Source organism: Canis lupus, chromosome 3 (assembly GCF_048164855.1).
Source record: "Canis lupus baileyi chromosome 3, mCanLup2.hap1, whole genome shotgun sequence".
Lineage (NCBI taxonomy): Eukaryota > Metazoa > Chordata > Mammalia > Carnivora > Canidae > Canis > Canis lupus.
In genome coordinates, this window is record NC_132840.1 from 80,727,891 (window position 1) to 80,741,562 (window position 13,672).

General features: G+C 40.2%; 1 protein-coding gene across 9 annotated transcripts in view; it reads right to left on the minus strand.

The window, feature by feature from the left end:
* CDON (cell adhesion associated, oncogene regulated) overlaps positions 1-13,672 on the minus strand; it is a 99,308-nt gene that overhangs the window by 61,827 nt on the left and 23,809 nt on the right. For 8 of the 9 annotated variants that reach the window (XR_012028837.1, XR_012028836.1, XR_012028835.1 and 5 more), the window contains exon 2: positions 1,536-1,663. Coding sequence is in view for 5 of the 9 variants with exons in the window: in XM_072822624.1 (XP_072678725.1) it covers positions 1,536-1,614 (79 nt within the window). In the remaining 4 variants the exon portion in view is untranslated. Of the gene's footprint in view, positions 1-60; positions 195-1,535; positions 1,664-13,672 lie in introns of those variants that run through there. The other variant, XM_072822623.1, reaches the window with a different exon arrangement.

The following is a 13,672-nucleotide window of genomic DNA, read 5'->3' on the forward strand; positions in this document are numbered from 1 at the left end:
AGGATTTGATTTTAAGAGTGAGTTATTCTATGAGTAATGGCTATGGTCATTATTACTTACCTTTACTATAAAATAACATTCAACTTTTGGGAAAGAAGTCGAACGTTAGGAAGCCATGCTGAAATACAGAGTCTATCCTTTTTTGGATATAAGACTAAGTAGAGTGTCCACTTTAATAGTTTTATTTGGTGTTGAGAAGAGTTTCATTTGTGATGTCATTTCCTCAGCAACTTGGAGGAGAGGGTGGGTTCTCACACTAACGGATCAAAACAGATCCCTCCCCCAACATCCAAAGAGTTGGGGCGGAGGGGCGGGCAAGGATACTGTTAATCTGGGGGAATAAAGTACTTCAAAGGAAAAACTCGCCAATAAATCGTTGACTGTACTTTCCCAGGATATTTCACCAGAAATGAAGACTGAGAGGCACTTGAATGGCTCAGTGGTTGAGCATCTGCTTTCAGCTCAGGTTGTGATCCCAGGGACCTGAGATTGAGCTCCGCACCAGGCTCCTCACAGGGAGCCTGCTTCTCCCTCTGCCTGTGTCTCTGCCTCTCTCTCTGTGTCTCTCATGAATGAATAAATAAATAAATAAAATCTTAAAAAAAAAAAAAAAAAAGAAGTCTGAGGAAAGTGTCTCTCTTGACTAACCCCCTGAGGTGGTTGTTCAGCAAAACAAAAACAGAAATAAAACCAGCAAATCAGCTTTTTTGCTTACAAATCCAATACAGTCATATAGTATTCTTAACAGACATAATAAACATAACTTAATGAGTAAATATCACTCGTATTTCTATATACTTACATAGAAATCTGTACATGAATCTAAAATTAAAAGAAACGCACGCAGGCCATACACTGGGCTTGGGCTTATACACACATTGAACAATAAACACTTTTCAGTAAGAGAGGAGAAGAAAAACTCAGACAAGTCATGTGAGAAAGTGGCAGATCTGGGATTTGAACCAAGTGCTCTCCATGCCGCATACTAATACATGCTGATTCTAAAATTTCTTCAGTGGTATGTAGTCAGCATTTTATTCCTGGTATGATTTTCTAATCCAGACATTTGGAACATATCCTCTTGTTGAAAGAGCACGATAGGACAATGTTTGTTTTTAAGGCAACAAGAGGAATAAATTATAAGGACAATGATGGGAAGGCCTGCCAGTGCCCAGAAACACTACCAAGAGATCCTGAAATTGCTGAATTAATCAGTTTTTAAATCATGCGCCTGGGTCAAACAAATCTTAGAGATGTCTTTGGAAACCATTGTTATCAGCGAAGATTTGAAGGTCAAGTTTGTTTTTTATAGGATTAAGGAGACGAAAAGCCTCACTGAGTTTAGACCTGACCATTCTTGGGGATTAAAGGGCACACTTAATGATGCTGAGCACTGAGTCGTGTATAGAACTGCTGAATGGCTGTATTATACTCCTGAAATTCATACAACACTGTATGTTAACTACACTGGAATTAAAATTTAAAACCTAAAAAAACAAACAAACAAACAAACACGACCGTTCTTCAGCTCTTACCTGAATTCACAGAAGGGCATAGAACCGTAAGTGTAACAACATACAGCAGTGTCTGTAAGGGCCGAGGATCTGGATGCATAGCGCCAGATTGCAGAAGCAGGCAGGACAGACTTCCGGGCTTTGGCTCACTAAAAGACATCCAGGAAAAGAAAGAAAAGATCATCTAAAGATCTTTATCCCACAAAAGAGCTAAAAACCTTGTATCTGAATAATCACAGTTGTGAGCATGATGGCTGCCATCGATTTTGGAAGCTCTAGACAGAGTGTGGCAAATACAAGGCACCAGATGATCTGTATCTCCCCAATTCACAAACTGATCTCTAGACCCTAAGTTAACATTGGAAGTTTTGTTCATCTTTCCAAGGCACTAAGACACCTCCAATTATACAGGATCAATCATTTCAAGTGAACACATTCAGCGGCCATTAGTGCATTTGTTTGTACATTTTACAAGCATCTGAAACTCACCATCCTCAAAATGCACACACACACCCTTTATGGTCCCAAAATAGAAATGGTAACAAAAACAACAAACATTTACATGGTGCTTAGCAGGTGCCAGACACCATGTCAGTGCTTTTTGTAGACCCAAAGACCACTGTGGTGAGACCAGACGAAACTGTGGTAGGAAGGGAAGAGGGAGACCAAGCAGGAGGTAATGTAATCACTCAGGAGAGAGATGAGCACATGGTGGGTCAGACCAGTGAGTCAACTGTGGAGGTGGTGAGGAGTAGCTGGACTCAGAATGTATCCCAAGGTGCAACCAACAGAATTCCTGAAGACTTGGCTCTAGAGTATGATGGAAAGATGTGTCAAGGATAATACTTAGTTTCTGGTGAAACAGAATCCATGATAGCTCTGTTTACTAAAATGGGGGGAGACTGGAAGGAGGGAGACAGATTGAAGAGGCTAGTCAGCCAGTCTGGAAAGGTAGGTCTGAGCTACCATGAGGCACCCGAGTACGATGGTCAAGTCAACAGCCGCATACAGGGGTGTGGAGAAGTCAGAGCTGGAAATACAGATGTCAGAAATACAGACATCAGACCTATGAAAGCCCTGGCACGGGGTGAGCTCTCAAGAAAGGATGACAGAGGAGAGGAGCCTTGAGATACCGCAACCTTTAGAGACCAAATAGAGAAGTCAATGGAGACTAATGGAGACTAAGAAAAAGGAGCCAATGAAATAAGAACTCCAGGAGAACGCTGTGTCCGAGGAGAAAAATGGAAAATTATTTCTAGAAGGAGAAAAGGAACAACTATTGCAAACACTGCTGACAAGTAGAGTACGGTGAGACACCATCAGGAAGGCATATGGGGCGCAGGTGATACCGACAGGAGTGGTTTTGATGGTGGAGTATCGGATGGTGGGTTCAGGACAGAATGGAAGGAGGGAAATGAAGAAAGCACAGAAAATTCCTTCTAGGACCCTGCTATCAAAGGGCAACAGAAAAATAGGGAAAATTGCTGGAGACACACAGCAGTCAAGAAGGTTTCTTTTTGTGTGTGTGTTTTTTTAATGTGAAGACAGTAGGGCACATTTAGGGAAAGCTAAAAAAAAAGTTTCACAAAACCCAGCACTGGTAAGGCTGTGGGTAAAAATGGCTATCACCCACTGTTGGTGGAAATACAATCGGTAAATTCTTTTTGGAGGGAATTTAGCAATAGCTATCAAAAATCATTTATCCGCGCAACAAATACTTATGGAATGATTATTACATGCCAGGTACTATTCTAGAAGCTAAGGAGAGAACAATTTAAAAATATATAAATAGGGGATGCCTGGGTGGCTCAGTTGGGTAAACACCTGCCTTCAGCTCAGGTCACGATTCCAGGGTCCTAGGATCGAGCCCCATGTTGGGCTCCCTGCTCCGCGGAGACGTTTCTCCCTTTCCCTCTCCCCCTCCCCCTGCTTGTGCACACTTGCTCACTTGCTCTCTCTTTGACAAGTTATTTTTTTAAATAAGTAAATAATAAATAATTATTTTTTAAATAAGTAATTACTTTTTAAATTATATATATATAATATATATTATATATATAATATATATATATATATATATACATATGAATAAGTAACAGGCAAAAATGTACCCCTTACATTCTAGTGGGAATGATGGACAATAAACACAATAAATAAAATTACTAAAATTAACAATGTCCATGCCACCCTCCAGATACAGTCCATTTCTCCTCTATGCTGCCTCTACGCCTTGGACACATATCTACCACTGCACTCATCACTCTGTTCTACAATTTATCTGATTACATAACTATGTCCTCCTTAAAGGCAAAACAAGCTCATATTTAACATTGTAAGTGCTAATACCTAACCGAAAACAGGCACTAAATAAATGTTTTTTGGTGTTTTTTGTTTTTTTTTTTAATGAAAGGAATACCTTAATATAATGCAATTCCCAGAAGTACCTTAAAGGGTAGTATTTAATGAGAACTGTCATCTCGTGTGATTTCAGTGTATTCTAGCTATATTTTTTATTCATTTGTTTCATATATATATATATATATTTCATGCTTTTTAAAATCAGCAAAAATATAATAAGTGCCTACCATATGCCAGGCACCCTGCTAGGCTAGAGACCCAAAGATTGGTTACTACGTCTGCAAATTCTGCCCCACATTCCTACTTGGCCAGGGCTGGCCACAGAATCCCTGACTACGGAATACAACAAAATGTACCGAAAGAGCAACATTAATGACATTTTAGAAATGGGAATTTTATGTTCATATTCACTTACGCAAAGGTTAATTCTAACCATTGATAAAATTGGGTAGAAATACAAAGCAAGGCACCTTAAGTATGGCTTCTATTAAATCAAGTAACGTCTCCCGGGATCTGCTCCCTTCTCTATGCCATGCACTCCAAAATCTGAGTTGCAAACTCAAGTTTATCTAGATCACAGATCATCAAATCACAGGCTGCCTTTTAAGTTTTTTTTCTTGCTGACCTCTTTTAAAAAGTGGGAGAGGATATTTTGGTACCACTCACTGGCGGAAGAGGCCAGCTGTGTGAAAATCTTTTTTGGTTTATTTGAATTCCCCTTTGGTTCAAGGGCAAGGACTGACACACCACTGGTAAGCAGTCAAGGCAAAGTAAACATTGAAATAATTTGTTAACAGGAGCCGCTGTCCTCAGAGAATGAGGACAAGGAGGGGCGCTCTTCCTTTTGCCAAATCTTTCCTCGACTATTTATTTATCAAAAAGCAGTGAAACAAATACCAGAGTCAACTTTAACCCTAGCACATGATCTGCTGAGTAACTTTACAGCTGTCCTTTAAAACTTCACAGCTCATTATTGCTACCTAAATGATCCCACAGGACCATCCTTTATGAATTCTATCTTTCTAAGAGGTTACTTGCAACATGCTGTCAGTTGATTCTGGAGGTTGGAAAGAACTTACGACCATAACATAAATACTTGTTGACTTGGTTTATATTTACCCAAGGAGAGCCTGCTGGGTTTGTTAAAGAACTGTGATAACAAGAACAAGGACCTGGATGCTACTGCAAGAGGAGCCAGGGAGCTTGAAATTACATTCAACAGCCACAAACAGTAACCTAGGTCCAATCTCACAAATAAACATTGCTGACCACAAGGCAGGTGAGATGATGTATAAAGAAGGACATATCCATTAGCACTGATGGAAAATTGTTTAATGCTGTCATTTCCAAAAGTACTATCTTTGTCCAAAAAAAAAAAGGAGACTTAATACTAGTGTTATTGTTATTGAACTAAGAAGTCATTGGAAAACAACTATATATATTTACATTTACATATAATGTAAATATTTGAGTATTTCCCCTGCATTGCTATAGCAAATGAACAATTTTGTTTGCTTGGCCACACCTGAACAAGGCTCCTACCATCTTTGTACCAACAGGCCAGTGGCCTTAACATGTATGTTTCTTTTCTTACTTTTCTTACCTACAGAAATTTACCTTGGCAAGGGAGACAACAGCCTTAGTTTCGTCTGCACAGAAATTGTTATTATTGTTATTCCATCATCCTCTTACCCTCTCTTCTGATCTGGAAACAGTGGGCAGCATGGTAGGATCACAACAGCCCACTCCACCACACATCGTTTTTGGCATATCACTTGCCAAAGGCTATCTGACCTCTGTTCTAGCATATGCAACATTCAAATATTCTCATGGAAAAATTAAAAACAGAATTCTGATTTAAATTATATCAGATGGAATAGAATTCTGATTTAAATTACAATGTCACATTTTAAACTTCAGTGTTTTTCTCATTTAAAAAAATTTTTAAAGCACCCAATTGTGGTTAACATGCCAGATGATAATTTAAACAAAATATTCAAAGTTTTCTTCACACATTCTACAATGAATATGTTACCTTTACAAGTAGAAATTGCTAACAGAAAGTTTCTACAAATATTCATTGATAAACTCTACAGATTTCAGCACAGAACAAAAGCAAGTAAACACAATTTTACCATCTAAACATAGCACATCAAGGTTTTGATGCATTTCCTCCTAATCCTTTTCGTATATGTATATATACAGAACTGATATTATAACATACATGCTAATATAGTTTTAAATCCTGCTTTATTCATTTTTTATCTAATAATCATTTACTCATTAAATAATTCATAAACACAATTTATAACAGCTGTTATATAATGATACAGATACTTTACTGAATAGATATACTTTACTTAGCCACCTCCTTTTGGATAATTAAGCTACATTTCTTTATGTGTGTGTATACATGTGTATTTGTCTTGCTATTACAGATAATGCTGTTATGACTATCTTTTTTTTAATTTATTTATTCATGAGAGACACAGAGAGAGAGAGAGAGAGAGAGAGAGGCAGATACACAGGCAGAGGAAGAAGCAGGCTCCATGCAGGGAGCCTGACGTGGGACTCGATCCCGGGTCTCCAGGATCAGGCCTTGGGCTAAAGGTGTGCTAAACTGCTGAGCCACCCGGGCTGCCCCAGGATAGATTTTTTAAAGTGGAATTACTGAGTCAAGGAGTATAATTTTTTTTTTTAATATTTTGTTTGTTTTAGAGGGAGAGACAGAGAGAGAGAAAGCACGTGCACAGGTTGGGGGACAAGGACAGAGGGAGAGAGAGAGAAGCAGACTCCCTGCTGAGCAGAGGCCAACACGGGGTCTGATCTCATGACCCTGAGATCACGACCTGAGCCAAAATCAAGAGTCAGATGCTTAACCAACTGAGCCACCCAGGCGCCCAGTACAAACATTTTTAATACTCTTAACATACATACTGTCAAGTAGCTTTCCCCATAAAAGGCAATAATGTACAACCTTATCCCCAATTGCTTCCATCAGCATAGTGGGGGGGTAGACTCCCAGTCACCAGAGAATGGTCTACATCCTTTTATTGTGGTGAGCAAAACACAGATGTAAAACATGTGTTTGAGCAATTAATTAAAATATTTGATAAGACACAGAGTAATATTTCCTGTCTAATATATTAGGGACTTTATAAAACAATAATTTAAATTTACATAAAAAATGGGGATGCCTGGGTGGCTCGGTGGTTGAGCATATGCCTTTGGCTCAGGGCGTGATCCTGGGGTCCAGGGATCGAGTCCACATCGGGCTCCTTCCAAGGAATTGGCTTCTCCCTCTGCCTGTGTCTCTGCCTGTCTCTCATGAATAGATAAAATATTTAAAAATAAATAAATTTACATAAAATTAACTACAACAAGGTGCACCTGGGTGGCTGTCAGTTGAGTCTGACTCTTGGTTTGGGCTCAGGTTATGGTCTCGGGGTCCTGAGATTGAGCCCTGTGTCAGGCTCCATGCTCAGCACAGAGTCTGCTTAAGATTCTCTCTCCATGTCCCTCTGTCCCTTCCCCAACCCCAACATGCATACTCCCTCTCTCTAATAAATAAATCTTAAAAAAAAAAAAAAGGGAGAGAGAGAGAAAGAGAGAACTGCAAAAAAAAGTAAAAGGAATGGACAATGCGGACATTTATCAACACTTGTTAATCTAAACTTCCAATTACAAAAAACACACAGACACAAAAATCTCTGCTTTTTATCCAAAATTTATTGTAAAGTAGGATGCAGGGTCACTGTTGTTATACTGGGTGATTTTAATTTAGAACATGCATTTCTCCAAAAATGAATTTGTATACAAAAACTGCTGACAACGCTTTTTTGCCAATATTTGCTAGCATTCAAAATAGTAAATTATCATTCATTTCAAAACTTTATTCTCCCTTCCCTTACTGCTTTTCTTGCCCATAAAGCATTTAAACACCTCTACTTCCCTAAACTACCACAGGTAATAACTCCAGGCACTGGATCTTAAATTGGGTTGTTCTTGTCTTCCTATTGGATGTTAGCAAAGACGTGATCAATTCCCTATGTGAAAATCAGAACTCCTGAGACTTATCCAACCCAACTGGTCTCAGAAGAAATTAACATGAGCATGAGGAAGTTCTTCTATCCCCTTCGTATCTTCAGAGGAAGTTAATGGACAACATAATTCTATTCTTTTCACTGCAGTTCTGAGTGGCTGATTTAAGTGAGAAGATGCTCCCAAGAAAACACCTGGTAGTACAATCTCTCTGGAAACAAAGACTCTAGAGGGTACAAAAAACCCAAACCCAAACCAGAACAGCTACACGTAGTACCCCACTAAACCTATAAATTGAGGGACTCTTTCCTCCAAAAAAATCATTGGAGGGCTCCCCACTTTTGCATGGGATGAGTGCTGCTCCCGGAGTCCTAGCCTGCTGTTCCTGAAGGTGACTGGTGTAGTCATAGGGCGTCCTTTAAGCTCTCCTTCACATCTATGTAGAAGGCAATTTGTCTTGTATAACAAACTGTACTTTTATGCCAGCCCAGGCTTAGCAGCATTTCTGTTGGCAAAAGCAAGCTAAAGGTATGCCTGGTTCTAGAATAAGAAAGGAAATGCTTCCCTAACATTTACTTAACTTATTGTTCAGGTTATGAACTTAATGCTTTTATAACCTCTTTTCAACATGCTGCCAGAATAATCCTTTGGGAAAAGTCTTTCCTGAATTTCTAGATTTGATTCCTTTGTTTTTGAAGCAATGCCTCTGCTTCCCTAAGGATGATTAAAGCCGTCTCTCTGAATTATCCCCCTCCCTAGACTCCTATATCAAACTTTCTTCTAGTTTCTTTTCAGTTTTAGGGAATAACTGTGATTAATCTGTGAATAAAAACTCTACTTGGGATCCATGCAAGGCTTTCAAAAGAGAAAATTCTTTAATTTCCTTTTCTAAAACCATCTTATTCGGGGCAGCTAGATGGCTCAGTCGGCTAAGTGTCTGCCTTCAGCTCGGGTCATGATCTTGGGGCCCTGGGATCGGGCCCCACATCAGGCTCTGCTCAGTGGGGAGTCTGCTTCTCCCTCTCCCCCTGCTCATGCTCTTTCTTAAATAAATAAATAAATAAATAAATAAATAAATAAATAAATAAATAAATAAATAATCTTGAAAGAAAAAGAAAAAAAACCACCATCTTATTCTGCATGATACAGTAATTTTTCTCTAGAAACAAAAGATTGGCCTTTATTTTCAAATGATCTATTCCATAACCTGCTTTTTCTCCTGTTGCCTTAAAAAATGAGTCTTCTGCAGTAGCTAAACAAAAGAAAAAATAAAACATGTCTACTTAAAAATTTTTGAATAAGTGCTATCAAGATTAACTGAGCACAATTTCTATTAGGGAAGTCAAATATACACTTTTTTTTTTTTAACTCATTGAGCTACCTTGACCTTAAATCACATCGAATTGTAAATCTTCTATAAAAGTTTGACTTTGGTCAATATATTTGTGAAATATATTCAGAGTTCAAAACAGGAATCCATCTTACATGTGCTGGGCTCTGCTAGGAACTCAGCCTCCGACAGGACATTTGCCTCCCTAGGGCTCGAGGTCAGATGAGGGAAGTGACAGAGAAGCCACCCAAACATGGACTCACCTGTCAGAATGACTAACCGTCTCGCCACAAGGGTCCCTGCAGTCATTCCACTTTTTGGATGGCTTCTTATTTGGCATCATGACTTTTTCAATTAGAAATGAAAAAGCCGTACTTTGATATTACAGCTTTGGGCAAAGATAAACCCACCAGTTTCCATGACCCCATGGTTTTTATCCAAAAAGCCTCATCTAGGAGAACTGGAATGGCCCGCTGAATTTGGATGAAGCCCAAACCCGGTGCTCTGTGTACAGGTGCCAAGTGAGTGGGAGGACAGGGAGCACATTCCGCTAATCTCTCTGCACTGTGGGCACCTTTTCTACCAGTTGGGGAGCACTCCTGTGTTCAGCCTTTGTTTTGCCATCAGGTGTTTTTCTGTGTGGTCAGTCTGTTTTTAAGTTAAATGTGAATGCAGATCACTCCTTAAAAAGACCTGCTGTCTGCAGGCCAATCTCCTGCCTCTTCACCATCTTGGGAGGGAGGACTTGTCCCTCAAGTCTTCACCTAGACTTCCTCTAGGCCCTCCTCCATCAGCCACCAGCCTCAAGTCTTCTCTTCTTGGATGAGCACAACTTCACCATTCTGTATTTTCCTTCAAAATACTGTTTATCACCTATACAAATTGTTTACAAATTTGTTTTTATTGCTCAGTTGACTCGTTTCTCTATGAAAACTGTGGCTATCTTGGATGAGGATGGAATACATCATGACTTTTTCCCATCAGAATTGACAGAAACAGTTTTCACTAAGAGGCAATGCTTTTAGGAAATAAAGGTTCTCGGGAATTCAAGTGGTTAAGGGAGAGGAGATAGGTGAGCCACAAAATAAAGCAAAGTGCTATAGGAAACACAGAAGGGTCACTTTTTTTTTTTAAGATTTTATTTATTTATTCATGAGAGACACAGAGAGAAGCAGAGACATAGGCAGAGGGAGAGGCAGGCTCCCTGTGGGGAGCCTGATGCAGAACTCGATCCCAGGACCCCGGGATCACGACCTGAGCCAAAGGCAGATGCTCAACCGCTGAGCCACCCAGGTGTACCACAGAAGGGTCACTCTACCTGGACTTAGAAGTTTTAAGAAGACTTCTCATGGAAACAATGATCAGGTGAATCTGAATGGATGAGTCTGGGGGACAGGAGGGAGGAAGGGAGGTAGAAAAAGCAAGGGGAAGTGATGCTCCAAAGAGAGGAGCTGTATGTGTGGAGAATTAAAAACAGCAAGGATGTACGGCTGCAGAGCAGAGTATGAGGAGGAAATAAGGGGTGGGGAGGAAGGTAGCATAGGTGAGCAGAAGCCACAGCGTACAGGATAATATGAACCAGGTCCGGGTATTTGGCTTTTATCCTGAAAGGGGAATATTAATGGCTTTTAAGCAGGCAAAGGACAAGATCTGACTTGTGCCTTTGAAAAATCACTGACGCTGCCATGTGGAGCATGGCTGAGAGGAGGAATAGAGGTTAGAAGGCCCTGGAGAATGAAGATCGGAGCCTATAGCAGAGAACTAGCAGGGGATAGATTTAAAAGATTAAAAAAAAAAAAGACATGGACATATTGCCAGATGGTATTATAAGGTGGCATGGATAGGACTTGGATACTGAATGATCTGGACCAGGAAAGAAATGATCCCTTAAGACACCTTTGGAATATATCACCGTCCACTTCCGTTCCCCCACTGCTTTCACCTTCAATAGAGGAACAAGGCTGCTGTCCAGATGTCTCCTTGGACAAGTGAGTGTATGACGTGGGCTCGCTAGATACAGGGAACACACAAGGAGCAGCAGGGTTTTCCATGGCTTCTTGTCATTGTTTTGATGGTGGCAGGGGATGGAGAGTGTGGCCCTTAAGGTGTAGAGAAAATGAGTTGAGTTGGCCATAAGTGGAACTTTAAGAAAGAGATCGAGGAGGCAAATAGAAAGAAACCTGTAGTGCTTCAGAGATTTGAGGGGAAGAGATCTTGAGGGGACAATGACAGATGAAAGTGTTGCTCTCTTTTGAAGAGGGGAGAAGCCTAAAGAAATCCGCCACGTAGGAAGGCCTAGCAATTGCAATTCCTCACTTAAAATAATCCACACTATCAATACCATTATTTAAAACTTCAAAACAAAGAAGGAAAAGGGGATGAACTAGGGACGAACACTCAGCTTTCTTAAAAATGAGTTTCAAAATGTCACTGAATTTCATACCCATCTACCTTTTTTAAAAATATATATAAATTCAACTAGCCAATACATAGTGCATCATGGGTTCCAGATGGAGAGTTCAGGAATTCAGCAGCTGCGTACCTAACACCCAGTTTAGGGTAATCGGACACATTCCTTAACTGTTGACTCCTTCGTGATCACTCAAGGCTTTGATCCACAACAGTCCTCACGCTGTACACATGGGCCTCAAAAAATGAGAGTAACAGCTGCCACACGTCTTTCAGGGACTCTACCAGAGGAGTGGGTAGGGGCAAGAGGGTGAGGAAAAGCAGCAAAGTGCTATCATGAGTCCAGTTGCAACAAATATACCATCTAATAGCACGTTAATCTGCGGGGGTTATTCTCCTTCTTTGAGAAATGAAAGAATCCCTTAAAGCAGGCATGTGCAGTTGACAGTGATGCATGCTCTGACCTGCCAAGTAGCTCGGAGGCTGTAGGAGGAACATATAAATCTTCTAAATGTAGAGCTGTAGGACATTAAGCAGCCAGATCCACATCAGCAACTCGTGGTAGCTCTCTCCTTACGGAGTGTCCATTTGATGAGCACATAATGATTGCACAATCATTCAGATCGACTCCTTAAAAACTGTTGACACCTACAGACCTCACAACCCTCCCCCCGGTTACCACCCCCCCTCCAGGCTCAATCGAGTCAGCCAAGCATACAGACTGATCCTGCTGCCTGCAAAAGCATTTCCTTTCACTGTGGACCGTCAAAAGTAGAGGAATAAAATGGAAGTGACGTGGAGTTATGGCACCAAAAAGGCCAAATGAGCAAAGAAATAATCAACTCCACATGAGCCACTTCGGCTCCAACACAATGAAAAGGGCCTAGGACTAACCCCAGGAAAGGTCACTGGGATCAAAGGTCACCAGCAGAAAAAGGCCACAGTGAAGAGCTGCCAGCTGCAATAGGAGTCAGTGTGGTCCTAATTACACACCAAATGCGAAGGGGTCTAAGTGCCGAGTTTGTTTCTATTCACGATATTTGCGTGTTTAAGAAAAAAAAAAAAAAAAGTCAAGTGTTCCTGTTCCGCTGACTTTCAAAGCCACTATTTCATCCTGCTTCTAGAACACAGGAAACCAAAAATCGTGGAGATAAGATGATTCTGGCATCCACCGTGAGGCGTACAGGCACATTAGGGATATTTTAAAACATAGCTGCGGACAAAGAGCAAAATTCTACAAAGTGACTCGGGAGAGATTATTAAAAAGACAAAATACAGCAAGTTTCAAGAGGACTACTCTGCAGGCACCAAAGAGTCAACATTTGCCACAAATCAACACTCTGGAGATTTTCAAGGTTGCCACTGGGATTGGCTTCACAGGGGGAAAAAAATAACAGAGTTATGGTAACTGAAAAAACAAAAGCTAGCTAAGAGCAAAAATTTTTAAGTTTGCTAAGAACTAGTTAAACTTGAATACAGTGATCTTCTAAAGATCCAGACAGACATTTGGCCAACTTTTTTTTGATGAAGGTTGAGGAGGAATATGAACAACATTTGAAAAGGGGCTATAGATAAGTGTTAGGTAATAAATTTAATATAGTTGTTATTATGTCCAGCTCATTGCTGAGACCTTACCAAATGAAACAAAATTTTCCCTGGCTGTTCCAAAAGACTCCCCCTCCTGGGGTTTGGTTTAGATTTCATTTTAATAACAAGGAAATAAAACCTCAAGGAGAAACTCATTTCCATGAAATGTATTCTAATGTATACAGCCAAACATTTAGGAAAAACGCAAAGTAAGAAAAAATTAGAAACCTAAGAAAAATATCTGTGCTGCAAATAAACTTGCATCAATGTTAGCTAAGCACTGGACCTCCTTTATGATGACTTTTATATTATGTTACCTGCTGAGCTAGAAGTTTCCTGGAACATAGTAACATTGGTTTCCAAGGACTTCATCCACCTTTAACCATGGCTGCATAAAATAATAAAAGGAGTCTAGATTTCTTAGGCACCCTGC